Here is a 20,870-nt window from a genome sequence, read left to right on the forward strand (position 1 = left end):
TAAGAAATAAATTAGCAATATAAATCAAGAGCGTGAGATGAAGAGGCCTTAAAAGTAAGTCTATAGGCTGTGGGAACATTTCAGAGATGGAGCAAGTGAAGTTATTCCCTATGGTTCAAGAGCCTGATGTTGAGGGGTAATAACCATTCCTGAACCTGATGGTGGAGTCCTGATGATCTTGGACCTGCTTCCTGATTCCAGAAGCGAGAAGGGAGCATGACCTAGGTGGTGGGGATCCCTGATTATGGATGCTGCTTTTCTGTGGCAATGCTCTGTGTAGATGTGCTCAGTGGTGGGGAGGGCTTTACAAGTGATGGACAGGCAAGTATCCACTACTTTTTGTAGGATTTTCAGTTCAAGGTGCTTTGCTGTTTCCATACCAGGCTGTGATGCAGTCAGTCAATATACTCCCCACCACACATCAAAAGAAGTTTGACAGAGTTTTAGATGTCATGCTGATTCTTTGCAAACTTCTAAGGAAGTAGAGTTGCTGTCATTTCTTTGTAATTGTATTTACATGCTGGCCCCAGGACAGGTGATCAGAAATGATAACATTGAGAAATTTAAAGTTGCTGACCCTCTCCACCTCTGAGCCCCTGATGGAGATTGGCTGATGGACCCCTGGTTTCCTCCTCTTGAAGTCAATAATCAGCCTCTTGGTCTCGCAGACATTGAGTAAGAAGTTGTTGTTGTGGCACCATTCAGTCAGATTTTCAATCTCCATTCTATATGCTAATTTGTCACCACACTTAATTCGACCTACAATAGTGGTGTCATCTGCAAACTTGAATATGGCATTGGAGCTGTGTTTAGCCACGCTGTCATAAGTGTAAAGCAAGTAGGAGCAGGGGGTTAAACACACAGCCTTGAAGTGCACCTGTGCTGATGTAGATTTGGAGGAGATGCTGTTGTTAATCCGAACTGACTGGGGTCTGCAAGTGAGAAAATCGAGGATCGAATTGCAGAAGGTGGTATTGAGGCCAAAGTCTTAAAGCATATTGATTAGTTTTAAGGGGATGATAGTATTGAATGCTGAGCTGTGGTTGAAAAGTTTTTTCCCTTCCTAAGAATTTGATTGATTGGTCTTGCTCTCTGTATGGTTTATGTTGGATTTGATTTTAATTACACATCAGAATCACATGAGACCATAAGATATAGCAGCAGAAGTGAGGTTATTCAGCCCATTGAGTCAGCTTGGCTGATTTATTATCCCTCTCAACCCCATTCTCCTGCCTTCTCTCTGTAACCTTTGATGCCCTGACTAATCAAGAACCCATCAACTTCCACTTTAAATATACTCAATGACCTGGCTTCCACAGCCATCTTTGGCAACGAGTTCTACAGATTCACTACCCTCTGGCTAATAAAATTCCTCCTCATCTTTGTCTAAATGGACATCCCAAGTTTGCCCTGCCTTTTGGTCCTAGACTTGTGTTGGAAGGTTTTAGAGTGTTAAATTTAAGTTGTTGAAGAATGTACTAAGGTAATATTAAAAGTTCCCTTTGTTCCACTGTGAATTGATACTTTTTATATTGATATTTCTTGAGTTTTGTTGCTGCTTTTTGAGATTTTCCTGCCAGTTTCCTTTTAATGTTGCAGCAGACATCAAATAATCATGTAAATGAACAAGCCTGTGTAGATTCAATTCTCATTTATTGACTTGTTCTGGAGTTTTAGTTTGTTTGGGGAATCTGTATGTTTCTAGGGGCATTGCCTAGATTTATTGTAAAGGAAAGGTAGTGGTGAGTAGGATTTAGACATAATGACAACAATGAAAAGATGAAAGACAGTGTTTCAAAGTTAGGATGCTTTGGGACTTGGAGGGGAACATGTAAGCAGAAATATGCTCACGCACGTGAAACTCTTGTCCATCATGCCTACAGATGGTTTGAAGGTACTTTTGAAGTAGTTTATTGAAGTAACTACAGTGTACTTTGTGGACAGTATATGTGATTTGTAACTGGTGATGGAGGAAATTATTATATGAAGTGGGTGGATGAAGCAACAATGAATCTACCTGTCATGTCCTGGATGGTGTGAAGCTTGAGTGTTGTAGTCCATCAAGTAATTGGAGATCTTTCCGTTCTAACTTTTGCTATGTGGATAGTGGAAAGATTTTGTGGTATCAGGAGGCAGATCATTCACAGGATACCCATCCTCTGGCCTGGTCTTGTAACCACAGCATTTATTTGGCTGATCAAATAGAATTTCTGGTCTTTAATGACTCTCAGAATGTTGACAGTGGGAGACTATGGTGGTAATACAATTGTTATCGATGGTAAGTGGTTAGTTTCTCTTGTTGGGGATATTCTTTGCATAGCACCTTCAAGGCATTAACCTTCCTTCACAGCTGAATATTGTTCAGATTTTGATGCATGTGGACAGACTGTTTCCATTTGCTGAGGATTGGTAAATAGAATTGTACTTTTTATGTGATCATTAACAGCCATTTCTCTTCTGATCTTGTGATGGATGATGAAGCAGCTAAAGATAGCTGGGTATTGGACATTGCCTGGGAAACTCCTTAGTGATGGGCTTGGCTGAAATGATCTGACTTGAGACTGTCATCTGATTAGTGCTTCAGTTTTACAAGGCTTCCTTGATGCTAATCTTGGTCAAATGCTGCCATGATTTTGAATCTCTGCAATTGAGATCATTGGTTCTATATTTGGACCATGACCATGGTCTGGAAGTGAGTTGCCCTGGTAAAGACCAGACTGTAATCTATAAACAAGTTATTGGTCAGTAGGTGTTTTTTATGAACACAATATAACAGGCTCATTTTCCACAGTTTTGATACTTGCCAGTGTTGTAGCAGTGCTGGACAGATTGGTTAGAAGGCTGGCTAATTCTGGAACATGAGTCTTCAAAACGGCAGGAAACAGTGGTTGTATGTGAAGTGCTTTGAGAAATTTGAGATATAGTTACATTTTATTCTGTTTTTCATTTTCTGTGAAATGATGTATGTGAGTTGTATGGTATACCCCAAAAATAAAGAGATAGCGATGAATTGAACAGTGATTGTGTTTGTTTTTTTAATTGTATTGCGGCCTTAATGGGCACTACAGGTTCTCTTAGTTCAGTCAATATTTATTGTGATGGATGCAGTGTTATTACTAAATGCTAATACTTCTACAACTCTTGTTGATTTTTGTATTTATGGGTAAAGGATAAGGAGTGGGATTGATTGGAAAAGTTTTATAGTGCCTGAGAGCATGATAAGTTAACTGGTTTCTTTCTGTATTGTAATATTTAAATTGCATAGAATAAAAAGTGTTCCTAGGCTACAGAATAAAAAAATGGATTTGCCTGTGGTTTAGCATGTAAGTTGTTTGATTATGGTCCCTTCTATCTCCTTTCACCAGTGCTTGCGTCATGTTGGCAGTAAACACACCTTCAAAATATACCAAGGCCATTTAAAAGTCTCCCTCACCAGAAACCTATAAACACATGGCTTCCAGTAAATCACAAGATGAGGGCAGCAGGTGCAAGAGAAAACAACCACCTGTGAGTTCCTTTCTGAGTCATGCCCCATCCAAACTTGGAAATAATTCACTATCCCTTAATTGTAGCAAGGTAATAATCTTAAAACTTCATGCTTAACTGGGCACATGGACTGCAGGATGAGTCATTAGGAGTGGACAAAAATGCAGATCTGATGACTCTGTCCTCTCTTCAGTGAATTCAAATGTGGCACTGAAACTTGCAAATTGGGCATATCCTGGTTTTGAACTCTCTTGTCTGAGTTATGTCATTATAAAGGTTTGAGAACGTTTCTGTTTTTTCTGTTCTTTCTTTCTGTTTTTTTCTTTTCCTGGATCTGGTACTAAGAAATATCTACTTGATTTTTCCACTTCTTATTCTTATCCCATGACCTGTCCTGGAATATGTGTGTAATAAATTTGGGATCGAGTTCGTCTGTGCTTCTGAACCCCCTGTTAGTTAAATGGAGTCATTGTACTGGTCTTTCAACTGTAAAAGGTACAATAAGCTCCCTTGCTTCAGTTCCCCATTTCTAAGTGTCTCTATTAATGTAATTTGATGACTTATGTGTTAGTGATTTCTGTGACTGCTTACTTTTTTAAACTTGAGGTAAGGAATTTATATTTTCAAAAGGACAGGTGAAGCTAGAATTAAGCACTCATGAGATAGACTTAAAAGCCCAAAAAATAAACTTCTGATGTTCCAAGTCTGGAACAGAAATGCTGGAAATATTGAACAATAGTGGGGAAAGTGAAATAGAATTAATGTTTCAGGTTAACGACCTGAAGTAGCTAATCTATTTCATGACATCAATCAAAGTGATATTATTTTTATGAAAGTGACCTGAAACATTAAGTCTATTCTCTTTACACAGGTTTTATTTGACATACTGAGAATATACTAAAATCTTTGTTTTAATTTAAGGGATTTAGAAATGGTGTTTAAAATTACAGAAATTCAAAACCAAACATTTCAGACTGCCAGTATTTGAAGTAACAGATTGGGCAGATTCTTTGGAGAGAGAAAACTTGGCTATACTTTAACCTGTGCTGCAGGTCCACTCTATTCTGCCATTTTCTCTGCTTCTATTGCAACTGTTCTGATGGTGCCTCCATCTCTGTAGGTACTTCTTTCTACTCAAACGTGGCATCCTTTTCACCATTGTTGACAGAACCCAAAACATGTCTATTCGATTTTCTGCAATTTTCGCATCGTTCACCCCACTATTAGAAGCAAGGTAGGATTTTTCCACAGTTTGAACAGTGATCCTTGCAAAGTTAGACATTCTAAGTCATGACGATAATGAGAAGAGGCAGAGAATATGATAGATATTAATTTATCAGAGCTAGAAAAGGCAGGAGTCAGGCAGTAATATATTTGTCAGCGCAGAGAGTGGCACTGTATTGGTTGTAGTGAAAAATAGCCTTCTAAGTTAGATATCTGATTCAAAAGCTATTTTTCACTACAACAAATGGCAGTAGAGCACAGAATCATAAATAAAATATTGGGGAAGCATGTTATACCTTATTTCTCAAAAATCAATACCTCCTTTCAGTAGTTGCCCAGGAAGTAGATTAGAGCTTTGATTTATTTAGCGTTCCAGGTTAAGATAAACTTTACACATCTTTCTCATTTTCAGACAGTTGCCACTGGATTTTAGTTCCAAGATCCCTGAATGTTCATGGGAAGGAGACCAACTATGATTAGCAGGCAGTCCTCAATTGTACCTGTGACCTTGCCATTATAAATTGTGTTTAATCAACATCCACACCCCCCACATTTGCATCCAGTTTAGTTCTCCACTAATTCTGTTGTGCTATCTTTTAAGTTTGCCAGTAACCTTGCGGTAGTAGTACTAGGGCAACATGTTTTAAGGATTGGAGGTTCATAGTGTGGAAGGTTAGAAAGTTTGAAGTGAATGATAAAAAAATCTAAGTTGTGAATTATTAGACCACAATTTAAAGCATGCTTTTAAGATCAATAGTGTCATCGGTAGGATGTTTGTATTCTGTGTGTCTGGTCTATTATCTGAAATCTAGCTTGTGTCCCATTCCAGGCACAGGAGTTGTGGAATTCATTAGTGGGTGACAATTCTGCAGAAGGGAAATTACAAAGTTAAAGAGAAAAGGCAATGTGATACCGTTAGGTAGTGAAATGGATTATGATATATCCAAAATCTTTCAGGAAAGGACAAAGCATACTTATTTGGGAGCGTAGCTCTAGTTAGATCCAAGGCTGGGGAAAACTGAAAGTTGTTATGTAAATGTATATGGCATTTGTAGCAAATTGGATAATTTAATATAAAATGGAAATTAATGGTTATGATTACTTTCCACAGATTTGTAATGAGGCCAACTTTGGGAATTGGATATTGCAGGATATTTAGGATATAGAGAAGTTGTATTGTGAACTAAGGAAATGACAGAGAAATTAAACAATTATTTAAAATGAGCAGAAAATATTGATCTAGTCTGGCAGCATCCATTGAAAGAGAAATGGTTAGTATTTTTCCTGAAATCCATAGTCAGACCTCCTGAAACAGTGCCAGACAAAATTAAAAAGAAAAAATGATGGTAATATCCTGGTGTGGAGCGATCATACGAATAAAAATAGGTAATTTTCCTGTTAGGAGGCAGTGAACTATGGTGTGTCTCAAGGATTGATGGCAGGACTCCAGTTGTTTACAGTTTGCATCGATGAGGGAGCAAATTGTAGTATATCTTTGATTGTTGCTTATAGAAAAATGGTTGATAATGTGGTTGACAAAAATACACAAAGGCTTTAAGAGTATTTAGAACAATTAAGCAAATAGACAAGGATGTTGTAGGTGAATTAGAATGTGGAACAATGTGAGGTCATCCACATTGATAGTATAAGTGAAGTTGGAGAAGTTGAAAAGTGCTGGTGTTTGGAGGGACCTGGATGTCCTTATACATAAATCACTGGAAAAAGTTCATATGTAGATGCACAATTAGGAACGCAAATGGTGAATTGGTCTTTATTGCAAGAGAACTTGGAGTGCAGCTGTGAAGACGTCATACTAAAATTTTATGGGCCCTCATGATATCACGCTTAGAATAGTTCTATAAGTTTGTCAGAGAAAGTTACTCTTGCAATAGAATAACTGGACCAAAGTTTCACTAGATTGACTTCAGATCTGATGGGGTTGTATCTTGATGAAATTTTACACAGACTAACTGGGATCAGTACTTTCTGGAGTTTAGAAGAACAAGAGGTGTTTCAGTGAGTTTGTACAAAATTCTTACTGGTCTTTGTACAGAGAAGGCAGAGATTCTATTTTCCCCTGGCTCTCCCCAAGCTAGGAGAGCAGAAATATCTTGATTCTGAAGACAGTGGATCTTTATTTATATTTGTTTATGCAAGAGTCATAGGAGTGATCCTGCACAAAAACAGGATATTGGGCCTACCATGTCCATGCTGACTGTTGCACCTGCCTGTACTAATTCAGTTTACAAGCGTTAGATTTGTGGCTGAGAGAACCGACATCCGCCACCACCTTGGGCAATGCATTGCAGTCTCCAAGAATTCTGTGTGGAAAAATATTACCCTTCTGTTTCCCTGTAAATTTCCTTTCTCTCATTTTTAATCTATGCCCCGCCTTACCCTCACAGTAAGAAAAAGATTTTGACTACCCCATCTATCATCCTCATAATTGTGTTCACCCCATTCGGTTCAGTCCTAGGCCTTCCTTGCTCCAGGGAAAACGAATCCAGCCTTTCTAATATCTTGTATCTTGCACAGAGGCAGTGGAAAGTGTACTATCTAGACTCGAAGAGCTAATGGATTGGGGAAGAATGAAGTTTAAGACCAAGAAGTCAAGGAGCCTTGTTCTTAGGAGAGGAAAGTTGGTTGACTTTCATTTAACCCTTTGTGGAGAAGAGATTCCATCCATTCAGGACCAACCAGTTAAGAGCCTCGAGCGATGGTACACAGAGGAGCTGAGAGACACCAAGAGGGTTCAAGAGACAGGAGAACAGATCAGCAGAGGTCTGATGTCTGTCAACAAGTGTGGCTTGCCTGGCAAGTTGAAGTTGTGGTGCTTGCAGTACGGACTGATGCCACGGATAATGTGGTCACTTCATGGATAATGAAGTGGCAAGGTCCCATGTTGAGGCAATGGAACGGAAGATCAACAAGTATGTGAAGAAGCAGCATGGAGTACCAAGCAGCCTCACTAATGTTACAGTCCACAATAGCCAGACAAAGCTTACCATCCCAGTGCAATCTCTTGTTGACGAGGTCAAGGTAGCCAAGGCAGGATCATTCTTGATGCTTCGAGACTCAAAGGATCCTGTCATCAAGAATGCCTAGCCGGATGTGAGATCAGGCAGGAAGTGGTCAGCCTGACCAACAGTTGATGAGGCAGAGTCTAGATTGAAGTACAAAGAGACGGTTGGGGCTACCCAGCTAGGCCGCCAGGGACTTGGATGGACAACCCACAAGTGGTGGTCATCTTCTACAGGTAAGGAGCGCCGTGAGCTTGTAATGCAAGAAATATGAGAGGTAGAAGAGGTTAGCTAAAGCAGCTGGCCTGACCAAACAAGGAGCTTGGACCTGGTGGGAAAGTGTTGAACAATGACGTCTATCTTGGAATGTTCTGTTGCAGATGGAACCGCTCCGCATTTCTTTTCTATGCAGAGCAGTGTACGACCTGCTCCCAACACCTGCCAACCTCAGCACCTGGTATGAAGATAAGACAGACAGGTGTGCTGCTTGTGGCAAGAAGGGAACATGTCAACATATTTTGAGTGCATGCAGAGTCAATCTTAACAGCGGCACGTGCACTTGTAACAGAAGTTGTAACAGAAGCAGTTGAGCAGAGAGTACTACAACACAACTTATCTCGTGCCCCATGCTGCACAGAACATTGCATACCATTTGTGAAAGAAGACTCCAAGTCAAGGGTGTGCAACGCAGGCCCACGATCAAGCATACTTTCTTCAGCCAATGATTGGTGTGTCAAGGCCGCCCTGGATGGGAAAGGCAGTTTCCCGGAGCAAATAGTTTTCACCACATTGCGTCCAGATATCATCGTCTGGTCTGACACCAGTAGAGAAGTGGTTGTTGGTGAACTCACAGTCCCCTGAGAAGACAACATCGATGAAGCCCATAAGCGCAAGTTGACCAAGTATGCAGAATTAAGATCAGAGTGCAGAGACAGAGGGTGGAAGGTCTCATGCTATCCATTCGAAGTACGGTGCCGTGGCTTTATTGCGTTCACTTTCCAGAAGTGGCTGCGTAACCTTGGCTTCACTAGAAAAGAGATCAAGTCAACCAGCAGGGCTGTAGCTGAGGCAGCAGTGACAGGATCATCATGGGTGTGGACCAAGTACGTCCAGAGGGGCAGATAGTTGGACAGTGTATCCATCTTTTGTAAACTCTTCAGATACCTGAAGAGTAGACTATCTGTTGGATGGAAGCAACCAACAACTCTGATAGAGGCAGATGCCAAGTTGTTAAGCTCATCGGTGGGAAGTGGTGCTTTAGCACTGCTGGCCTACCACCTCGAGCGAGTCTTGATTTATAAGCGGGCTGAAACTCCTGAAGACAGGTGGCAGATCAACTGATGATCCCACTGGTGATAGCACAGGACAGTTAACATGTTAGTCCACATGTGTTTTCAATTCTAATTGAAATTTCAGTCAATATGCAGGTTCTCCTTTGCACCCTCTCCAGTTAATTCACATTCACATTACAAAACAGGGACATCCCAGCCAGGGGAAAATATCATCTCTGCCTTCTCCTGACAAAGCCCAGTAAGAATTTTGTGCAAATTGAAACACCTCTTGTTCTTCTAAATTCCAGAGAGTACTGACCCAGTCTGCTCAACCTCTCATCAAGCCACAACCCTATCAACCCTGAAATCAATCTGGTGACCAGAAATGTGCTAAGTACTCCAACAATTGTTTCATAGCTGCCAAAGCATTATGCCTAATCACCATACTCTTATCTGTGCTTCCACTCTTGAGGATTTATGGACTCGTAAACCAAAGGTTCCTCTATTCATCAGTCCTACCTAGGGCCCTACCATTAATCAGGTATAGTTGCAAGAAAAAGTTTGTGAACCCTTTGCAAGTACTTGTTTTTCTGTATTACTTAATAAAATGTGGCGTGATCTTCATCGAAGTCCCAATAATAGACAAACACGATCTGCCTAAATTAATAACACACAAACAATTGTACTTTGCATGTCTTTATTGAACACATTGTCCAGGTTGGAAAAAGTATGTGAACCTTTGTATTTAATAACTGTTAGAATCTCCTTTAGCAGCAATAACCTGCTGATCAGACTTGCACAATAGCAAAGAGGAATTTTAGACCATTCCTCCACACAAAACTGTTTCAGTTCATCAATATTTCTGGAATACCTTGCATGGACAGGTCATGCCACAGCTTCTCAATTGGGTTAAGGTCTGGACTCTGACTTGGCCATTCCAAAGCACGGATTTTCTTCTTTTTAAACTATTCTGTTGTTGATTTACTCTTGTGTTTCGGACCATTGTCTTGTTGCATTATCCAACCTCTATTAAGCTTCAGGTGATGGACCACTACCCTGATGTTCTCCTGTAAAATGGCTTGATACAAATACAATTTTGAATTCATTGTTCCCTCAATGATTGCAAGCTGTCCAGACCCTGAGGCTGCAAAGCAATTTCACGGTTGGGATGAGGTTTTGGTGATGGTGTGCAGTGCCCTTTTCCTCCAAATTTAGCGGTGTGCAGGTGTGCATTTCTGCCAAAAAGTTCAACTTTTGTCTCATCTGTCCACAGAACATTGTCCCAGAAGCATGGTGGAACATATTTTGCAAACTTGAGATGTGCAGCAATGTTTCTTTTTGAGAGCAGTGTTTTCCTATGTGGTGTCCTTCTGTGAACACCATTTGTATTCTGTGTTTTTCTTATAGTGGTCACATGAACAGAGACTTTAGCAAGTTCTAGAGATTTTTGTCTTTGTGTGTCTTTTTAATAGGGTATGGCACCTGTACAATCCATACCTCCAATCTTGCCACATTGATTGGGGCATCTGACTCAAAATAGCTTTTGTGGGAGGCATTACCCCAGAGGTTCACATATTTTTTTGAATCTAGGCTGTGTAAGTGGTGTTCTCTGTATTAATGAGAAGAACGATTGTTTTTGTTATCAGTTTAGGTAGATTGTATTTGTTTATTATTTTGATAGATGAAAATCAGACCACATTTTGTAAGTAATTAATACAGAAAACCAGATAATTATAAAGGGTTCACAAACTTTTTCTTGCAACTGTATATCCAATTTTTGACCTCCCAAAATGCATAATGCATAAATTAAACATAATTTAAGGAAACTATGTTTAATTCTCTTGAAAACTCAGTGCCATGCTATATATTAATTGATCCTTTATTTTTATTTTGCTGTTAAGCTTTAGCTGCAGCAGCTCTTCACACTGCACCCATACATTTTCATTCTCTGTTGGCTTGTACTTCTCTCCCCATTCAGTAAGGTTATGCCTGGCCTTTTACCTCAATGCCACTTTCCTGAACAAACCTCATTTCCCCTGATTTCTTTACTATCCAAAAATCTCTCTTGGTTTTGAATGTACTTGGTGACTAAGCACCTATCCTTGTTCTAAGTGCGAGTTGATGTATTTGGTAGGGAATCAAGGCTTGGGCGCACATGATAAAAAGTCTTTTTCATTCTGGGTGTCATTGGATACCGTGGCTCTGATATATTACTGTAGCTGCAATTTTTGTGACTAATCTAGTTCAGTTTTTGCCCCAGGATGTTGGTATGCATCTTGCCAATGGTAAGTGCTATTGAATGTCAAGGGCAGATACTAGGCACACTCTTAATAGAGAACATTGCCTTTTACCTTTGTGGCATGAATGATACTTGGCATTTAGCTGAGTATTATTGTTATTAAGGTATGGAGGGCCTCATTTTCTAAGTAGTTGCAAACGGAATTGAGCATAGTGTAATCATCAGTGAACATTCATAATTATTGCCTTATGATGGAAGGAAGTTTATTGTTGAAGAAGCTTATGGGACCTAAGGCACTACCTGTGTGACTCCTTTAGTGAAGCCTGGGCTGAGATATTTGCCCTCTATCTGTCACAGCCATTTTTCTGCAGGTGTCTCTAACCATTGAAGTGTTTTTTCTTTTGTTGCCAGTTGACTAAGTCATATCAAGGTTTCTTAGTACAACATTCAGTCAGACTCTGCCTTGATATCAGAAATAGCAACTTTTGTTTCACTTTGGGACAAATACTTTGGTGAGCAAATCCTGCCTAACAACATGGTTGACAATACTTTTTATCATTTTGCTGATATTTGAGAATAGACTGATTGGGTGGTAATTACCCAAGTTAAAATTTTCCTATTTTTTATAGTCAGGGCATACATGGACAATTTTCTCCATTACCAGAGATTTGCTAGTGTTGTAACTCCACAGTATGGCTTGGATAGAAGTTAGCTCCAGAATGCACATCATTCTGGAGCTAGGATATTGTCTTCTACCATGACATTTGTTGTATCTGGTGTTTTCAGCCATTTATTTATGTTTCACAATATCATATTGGCTGAAAACAGGTTTCTGTGTAGGTGGGAACCTAGGGAGTGAGGTGAAATGGATTATTGACTATGTTGACATGTAGTTGTATACTTCAGTCTGATGTAATTGAACCCTCAGAATAATATCTTAAGGATAGCGTGTCAGGCTGTGCATTCCAGAGGTATTTGACTTTTGCCATTTCTGAGCTTTTATGCTGCATATTGTTTACAGAACTAGCAGAATGTCTTTTGTTAACAGGTGGCTCATTGACAAAGCTGGCCTACTACTCAACTGTTCAGCACAAAGTAGCCAAAGTGCGTTCCTTTGATCATTATGGCAAAGTAAGTACATAAGTACAGGGATATCCTAGTCAATATCTTCTCTGGGGCCATTAACAATCCACAAGAATTTTAGCTGGTAACTGAGGGCGCAAATGTGTTAGTAGATTTTTTTTTCAGCCACACCCTCTTTTTACAGCCAAGCCTTGCACCACCTTCAACAAAAATGCATTTTATTAGTATTCTTATTGCCAAGGATATGTTTGTTGAAACACCACTCTTCCTGTGCTGCCTTACTGAATAGTTAGGCCCATAATTTTACAAAGTGGGTCCTTACTAACTGTGATCGTATTTGGAGAGAAGACAGTCTGGGTAGGTTATCTATCAGATACACTGATCTCCTGGACTAACTTGGGCAGAGGTTTTATGGATGGCCTACAGAAATGGCTGAATTTAGAGAGAGAGGTATCTACTGATAACGTGGTTGGATGCAGGCTCTGAGAATGATACCAGAGCAAACTCTGTATTGCTTTTCTATTTTTACTTATCTGTGAAGGTCAGCAGGCTAGATAAATTCAAGACAGGTAGTTCTAGGACTGAATCCTGAAACAATTTGTATAATATAGTGTTTTTAAAAAAGCAAAATATTTCATGGGTCAAAAATTTCCAAAAGACAGAGGAGAAGAATTAGGACATTCAGCCAGTTGAGTCTTCTCTCCCGTTCAACAGGGCTGATGTATTTTCCCTTTCAACCTTATTCTCCCACCTTTGCCCCATAACCTTTGGTGCTCTTACAATCGACATTAAGGTGAGCAATGTACAATGTTTGCTCTTGTAGCTAGAGATTGAGGAGCTTTAAAGGAAAGATCAATATGAAATAGAGTTCTAGAGCTTCAGTTCTGGATAGGATAAAACATATTGAATTTTTTAAGGAAATGGGGGCTGTAAAAGAATCTAATGTTGGAAGAATGAAGAATTCTTGAATAGCTATATGGCTGGGAGAAGCTGTAGAAATGGGAATGTGTGTTCATGGGGGATTAGATCACAGAGAGTATTTTAAAATAGATTTTTAGGTATATGAGGCACTAGAACAGGCCAGTAATAATGGGTTTTGTACAAGTTGGAATAGGAGATAAAATGTTATAAGAGGTTAATTTTACAGATGGTGGATAATAAGATGTTGCAGATGGGTAATATCATGGAGGTGGAATTCAGCCATCTTTGAGAGAGCAGTGTGTGATTGGAACTGCAGCTACAAATGGCTGCTGAGACTATATATTATCTAGCTGAGTTTGTGACAGTAGAGAACGATGACCATGGCAAACCCTGAGGACTCGTTTCAGTGTTTGATTGGAGGAATTATATTGAGCAAAGAATCTAGCATGGAGGGATGAGGAAAATTAGTGATAATGTGGAGTCTGAGATTTGTCTATATATATTTAGAACTTGAAGTGTTCTTGAATCTTTAATGGAAAGATATGGATTATAAGAAACCCACAAGTTGATGATGCACATAGCACAATATTTTAAAGTCTCTGACCATCTTTTAACAATCAATTATTTCTGAAACTATTTGCACTAGCACTGATGTCGGGAAGCTGTACTATTCATATTGACTGGCTGATAAGTGAAATTAATGATATATAAGCAATTCTCAAAACTGTGATTTAAAAATTAAGAGCAAAATTTACCTTAATCTTACTTTGCACCATCATCACATGTTGATGTTCTTAGTATGAATCCAATTTAGTCCTTCAAGTCTGGACAGCTTATGCCTTTGTTCCTTCCTATTTGAATATCTTGTTGCTGGATATTTGGACGGAGCTCATCTTATCATTGTTCCATCATTGATGAAAATATTTGAATATAGGACATCAAGCTATGTTAATCAACTTTTTCAGTTTATCAAAAATGTCAGAGGTCCCTTTGGAGGCAAGTACATTGAATGGTTTTCTGTAGATTTTCATAGTGACATTATATTTCTCCATACAAAAGATATTGTTGTTTGTAGTACACATACATATTGTAGGTCATAACACTGTACTTGTGTTTTCCCAAGGGCCCAGATGATGAGCCATTGTATGAGATCTCAGTTCAGGAAGAGATCACTGCCAGACTTCATTTTGTTAAATTTGAAAATGCTTATATAGAAACATGTTTGGACTTCATCAAAGCCCATCTGGTCAAGACAGAGACCAAAGTAATTAAAGCTACGGGAGGTGGTGCTCACAAATTCAAGAACCTGATTGAGAAGAAACTAGGATTGAAGTAAGTGAGAGCTTCAAATTTTGGGACAATAAGTGATGTTGGCACTAAGATAGATTGTTGTGCTTTGCAACCCATCAATCTTTTCCCTGTCATTTTTTTTGGGTATAAATGAGAATGCTTGATTTGCTTTGTGAAATGTAAGGGATGCTATCAGTATTCCTACCTGATCATTCTTGATTTGTTGAGGATTGATTAAAAATAGTTTCCTATTGTAAAGAGTGATTGACATAGAGGACTGATTGTAAAATGATTAGGTTAAAATATATCTCGAGTAGAAAAATCTCTGGTGGGTTAGAGGAGGATTCCCAATATTGTCTCACTGTATTATCTTTTTATAATATAAACAAAAGACTAGTTAGACCCCACCTGCAGAGTGAGAAACAATTGATGTTTCAGATTGATGACCTTTCATCAGAACTGGAAAAAAATAGAAATGAAACACATTTTTAGTTGCAAAAAAGAGTAAAGCTAAGGTTCTGTAATAGGGTCAATATCCAGGATGACAAAATAACAAAAGAGAATGAAAAAGGTTTGTGCCAAGGAGATGTGGTGTAAAATGATGAATGAAATTGAAATACTGGAAGAGGAGGGAGGGGAAAGAATTGCTGATAGTGTGAGATACAAGGTTAAATAGCATTACTAGTGGTTGTTGAGTATTACTGCATCTTAACAAAAAGTCTGATCAATGTTTAACCAGATCAATTTAAAATGGAAATGTGACCTTTTGTGATGGAAGTGGTAATAATTATATAGTTAGAAATCATGACTTTAAAAACAATTGATTATATTTTGTCCAATTTTCTGAATTTGTGATTGCTGCATCTGAAGACCTATCTTTTGTCTTTACACTGTTGTGTGTTGTACAACAGCAGGTGCATTGGCATGTAACAAAACTAGTTTATTGAATGTGCATTTCCTAAGCATCACACTTGGACTGCCTTAAGGAACACAAAATGGAGTTAGTGAGATCAATGGTATTTTCATTATAGATGTTATTGTGAATGTTTGTGAATTGTTTACATAGCAGCAAATTTAAAATGCATATTTGGATGTTCCCAGTACTTATCAGTTGCAATTAGTGATATATTATATAATCTGTTTACGTAGAATAAATTCTGTACTGCTTGGCTCAACAGGTTTTTGCTGATTTTGTTCCAAATGAACCTTCTACCCCATTCCATTTAATTCCTATCAATATTCTTTTCTGTTATATGCATTGTTGCATTTTTTCCCTTAATGTGCCAGTATAATTTACTTCATCCATTTCCTGTAGAAGCAATGGAAGGAAATTCCACATTCTAACTTGGTAAAAAATGGTCTCTTGAATTCCTTCTTACCTTTGAAGGGGTGTTTAGTGTAATTCTATTACAGTGTCAGTGAAATGGGTTCAATTCTAATGCAGTCTATAAGTGTGTTCTCTGCATGACCGTGGTGTTTTCCTCTGGGTGCTCTGGTTTCTTCCCACATTCCAAAGAAGTATGGGTTAGTAGGTTAATTGTTCACATGGGTGTAGTTGGACAGCGCGGGCTCGTTGGGGCTGAAGGGCCTGTTACCATGCTGTATCTCTTAAAAACATAACCCCAAAAGTTTGTCTCCCACACAAATGGAAATATTTTCTACTTAACTTATCAAATATTAAAACAAAATTTTTTAGAGGGCACCTTATATATTTCTCTTTGTGTTACGAGTGCCTGAGATTTATATTGGCATTTATAAGATAATGAAGAATAAGTAAACAGATAAACTTCCTAAAACATTATATATGTGTGATTCTTTGTTGTTGGATGTAAAGAGTGTATTAAGCTGTACAGAAAGTATAATGTGTATGTTTTTTTATTTTACCTGGAAATAATTTGGTATTATGTTATTTGAATAGTAATTGAAAGTCATATTCCTGTGAGTTCTTGTTTGCTAAGTGTGCTTTGAGGAGAGAATATGTGGGAGATGACACAGTACTATAGGTTGTACTGTAGGTGTAAAAAGTTACTGACTTTTACGAGGGTGTTTGCTAGTGCAATAGTGGTAATAAATCCACAACCAGGGCAAATTAGTTTCTTTCTCTCTTAACAATTCCATTCAAAATTTTGAGTCACTTTTTCCCCCCTTCAATTTCAATATTCCAGGGAACCGAAGACAAATTTGTCATTTCTGCTTATTTAACTCGGTGAGACTTGGTAATATTTTGGTTAATTTATACTGTATTCAGGCCAAACATCCATTCTTTAGTGCAGTGGCCATTCTGTAAATGGTGCTCCAGATGTCACTCAGTCAGAGCTTGCTGTAGCTCTGGGGAAGTTTGCTTCTTAAGTATTGGCTCTTACTCTAATGTGTTTGGTATTGAAATTCATCTGCTGCAGTTATGCCCAGGGATTTTTATAGCCATGAATTGTTCTTGCTGTCAATATTAAAATCACCATACATTAGTATCACCAAGCTATGTCCCTCTTCTCACTCAAATAGTATTTCACCAATTATGAAGTATAATAAAAGTGGTAATTTCCTGGTCCATTGATAAATAATTTTCATTGACAAGAAGGAAAATACAGTAACATTTATCAATTGCAGACTTTTGTCTAGGAGAAAGGAAACTTGCTTTTCAATTTTGCCATCACAGACACCTATTCCAGTTGAGAGATTTCATTTTAAATGTAGTGTTACATTTATTTTCCATGTTTTTGAAATGCTTTGTACATTATGATTGCTTGTATTAATTGTGCATTTAATATACATAACAAGCAGAAGTAAGCAAACTAATAGGAAAGTTAGAGCTGAAGGAAGGGCTGCAAACAAGGTACGGGGTTTAAAAGGCAGGAAAGGCATTTGATTTAATGAGATGTATAAGGGGTTATGTGGGGGTGTGGAGTTACACATGATTTATTTTGCATGGTTTTGTCTGTTGAAGAATATATTGCTGTTTTTGCTGGCATGGTGCTATTCTTGCACTGGGCCTGTGCACTATTTTAATCTTAATTAATTTTAACTTTATTCTCTTTTTAGAACAGATTTCAATAGATTCTGTATGTTTTATGCTTACTGAGAACAGTTCATCCTATAATTCTAGTCAATGCTTAATGTATTTTGTTTCACAGCTTTGTGTCTGAGATTCTTTTTCAATATCTTTGCAGAGTGGATAAGGAAGATGAAATGACTTGTTTAATCAAGGGTTGTAACTTTGTGCTGCGAAATATTCCACATGAGGCCTTTGTGTATGTGAAACATGCAGACCCTGAATTCCGATTTCAGACAACGCACCCAGATATCTTTCCCTACCTACTAGTGAACATTGGGTCAGGAGTATCTATTGTCCGAGTAAGTAGGATCTGTGTGTCCGAGTCCTGTCAATGACTGACAATGGAGCAGTGTCATTGTGTTCTTCTGCTCATTGCTCAGAAAAGAAATTAATAGATTTGACCAATGTCTTGTTAGCTTTTGAAGAACGGGCATACTTGATTGATCTAGAAGTTTGACTGTAATTTTTTAAAAAATTAGTATTCATCCTGTTGTTGAAGTCTCAGTTGTTATTTATAACTTTCAAGTGCTTAGTCCAAGCAGTCAGTTTTTAAAAATGTTTTAATGATTACATTTCCAAGATTGTTATGGATCAATCTCAAGGACTTTCTGCAAGCAACTAAGGAGAATAATTATGGAAGTATTAAGATATGGCATTGAAAAATTGTAAACTTGCTTTTAAGCTTTGAAGGTATTTGTGTTCAATTCTGGTCACCTCATTATAGGAAGGATGTGGAAGCTATGGAGAGGGTGCAGAGGAGATTTACCAGGATGTTGCCTGGATTGGAGAACAAGTCATATGAAGCAAGGTTAGCAGACCTGGGACTTTTCTCTTTGGAGCATAGAAGAATGAGAGGGGACTTGATAGAGGTCTACAAGATTATGAGAGGCATAGATAGGATGGATAGTCAGTACCTGTTTCCCAGGGCACCAATAGCAAACACCAGAGGGCATAGGTACAAAATTAAGGGGGGGGGGGAGTTTAGTGGGGACATCAGGGGTAAGTTTTTTACACAGAGGGTTGTGAGTGGCTGAAATGACTTGCCAGGGATGGTGGTGGAGGCTAAAACATTAGGGGTATTTAAGAACCTCTTGGACAGGCACATGGATGAAAGAAAAATGGAGGGTTATGGGGTAGTGTGGGTTTAGTAATTTTTTTAAGGATTATATGGGCCAGCACAACATGGAGGGTTGAAGGGCCTGTACCGTGCTGTAGTGTTCTATGGTTCTATGGTATTTGAGATGGGTGATGGTAGAATGCTGTTCAACTGGACAGTGCACGCTCATTCATTGAACTTCCAGCAATATGCTCACCAGACCATTCCAGTGGTGGGAGTCAACTATTCATATTATGAAGTTTAAAGAATGATTTCTCTAGTTCAGTGAAAAACCTACATCTGTGGAGTCTTATTTAAAAAAACATAATAAAGTTATTTGAATGGAAATTTATTTTGAACTGTTTCCTAACAAGGCATTAGAACAGCTGTTATGTTCTGAGATTCCATAAACCACAAGGAATGTATTTGTCTCCTATTCTATTAGTTGCTAAAGAAATATTTTCCTATTTGGTCTTCAGATGGTACTATGAGAATTTTAGTCTAATTGAACTTCAAAATTAAGTTTGAAGTAATGTTGTGGCACTTTTCTTTCGAGAGACTGTTAGATAAGCAAGATTTCAAACTGAAATCATGACAGTGCAAAAACTAGATAAGTTATTAAGGATTAGGGGCCAAGTAGTGCTCCTTGTTTATAATTATTTTGTAGCATCTGTCTGAAGTATGGCAGCTCTTTGAATGTAACATTCTTTTGTGTGGATTGAGATCAATAAGCGAGCTGAAGCCAAGACAATTCAATTCAAAATAGCACGAGTGCTATGTGTGCTCGTATCTACTTAGACTACGAATGGGAAGCTAATATTGCTTGTTTGATATTTTGATTTAGAGACTAAACAAGTACTGAATGAGTGGCAACATGAGTGAATCTGCAGATGCTGGAAATAAATAAAAAACACAAAATGCTGGCAGAACTCAGCAGGCCAGACAGCATCTATGGGAGGAGGTAATAACGATGTTTTGGGCTCCCATAGATGCTGTCTGGCCTGCTGAGTTCTGCCAGCATTTTGTGTTTTTTACTGAATGAGAGGCTTGCCTTATTAAGAAAGGTTGTATCTACTGGAGTTTGAAAGAGTGAGTGGGGACTTGACTGAAATGTGTGATATCCTAAGAAGTCTTAAGAGGGTGGAGAGGATACTTCATCATGTTCAAGAAACTTAAAGCTGGGCTCATATTTTAAAATAAGATATTTGTCAATTTAAGCCAGTTACGAGGCAATGATTTCTTTTCCCCAAGGGTTGTTAGTCTTCGGAACCCTCTTCATAAGATGGTGGAAGCAGAGACTGAAATACATCTGAATACACTGTAAATCAGCTGTGATCCTATTCAGTGGCGGAGCTGATCTGCCTACTCCTGCCTGTAATCTGCAGGATTGTACATGCACTCCATCTGTTTCAAGGGGGTGGGGTTGGGTTGTTGGTATACGCATATAACTCTTATGGGCAGAGAAAAGCCAAATTAACAAATTTCTTATTGTGATTCCTCTTGTCCATGTAGGTGGTATCTGAAGACCAATTTGAGCGAATAGGAGGAAGTTCAATAGGAGGTGGTACATTTTGGGGACTTGGAGCTTTGCTGACAAAAACAAAGGTGTTTATTGTTGTTCTGTCTTTTGTTCTTGTATGCTTAATTATAGCTAGGTTTGAAGTAACTTTTGATTCTGTTTTATAGTCAACTGCTTCAAGAATAGGCGTGACTGTACTGTTCCGTATGAGGTTTTAAACAAAATAAAAAGACTTGCATTTTACACCTTTAATCATCACAAAATGTTCCAATGTATCTTAAACGATGGAAGTAGTTTTGTAATGTAGTCACTTCTATTTATCATTTGTAGTAGCTCATTTAGCTACAGCAAATTGGAAAACTGATGTTGACAGAGGGACAAATATTGGTTAGGGCACAAGGGCAAATACTTCAGCTTTCTATTCACAGTGCTGTGGGATTATAGATCCATCTAAGAGGGTGGCTGGGGAATTATTTTATTTAATATGTTACAAAAAATGGCACCTTTAATAATGCAGCTGGCTTCTTAATTGGACATGAGTGTGTCAATGTAGATATTGTGCATATCTTGCTGAATTAGCAGCTAAACTCATACCTTTCTGTTTTGGAGATGAGAGTGCCCTACAGTTATGACCAACGTCTTCAATTCATGCCTTCAGTAACAATAATA

The 20,870-nt window shown here is 38.4% G+C and overlaps 1 protein-coding gene across 3 annotated transcripts in view; it reads left to right on the top strand.

The window, feature by feature from the left end:
- pank4 (pantothenate kinase 4 (inactive)) overlaps positions 1-20,870 on the top strand; it is a 75,679-nt gene that overhangs the window by 896 nt on the left and 53,913 nt on the right. For 2 of the 3 annotated variants that reach the window (XM_059952160.1, XM_059952161.1), the window contains exons 2-5: positions 12,289-12,371; positions 14,368-14,576; positions 17,702-17,885; positions 20,195-20,287. In XM_059952160.1, the coding sequence (XP_059808143.1) occupies positions 12,289-12,371; positions 14,368-14,576; positions 17,702-17,885; positions 20,195-20,287 (569 nt within the window). The remainder of the gene's footprint in view (positions 1-12,288; positions 12,372-14,367; positions 14,577-17,701; positions 17,886-20,194; positions 20,288-20,870) is intronic. The other variant, XM_059952162.1, reaches the window with a different exon arrangement.

Source organism: Hypanus sabinus, chromosome 27 (genome assembly GCF_030144855.1).
Source record: "Hypanus sabinus isolate sHypSab1 chromosome 27, sHypSab1.hap1, whole genome shotgun sequence".
NCBI classification, from domain to species: domain Eukaryota; kingdom Metazoa; phylum Chordata; class Chondrichthyes; order Myliobatiformes; family Dasyatidae; genus Hypanus; species Hypanus sabinus.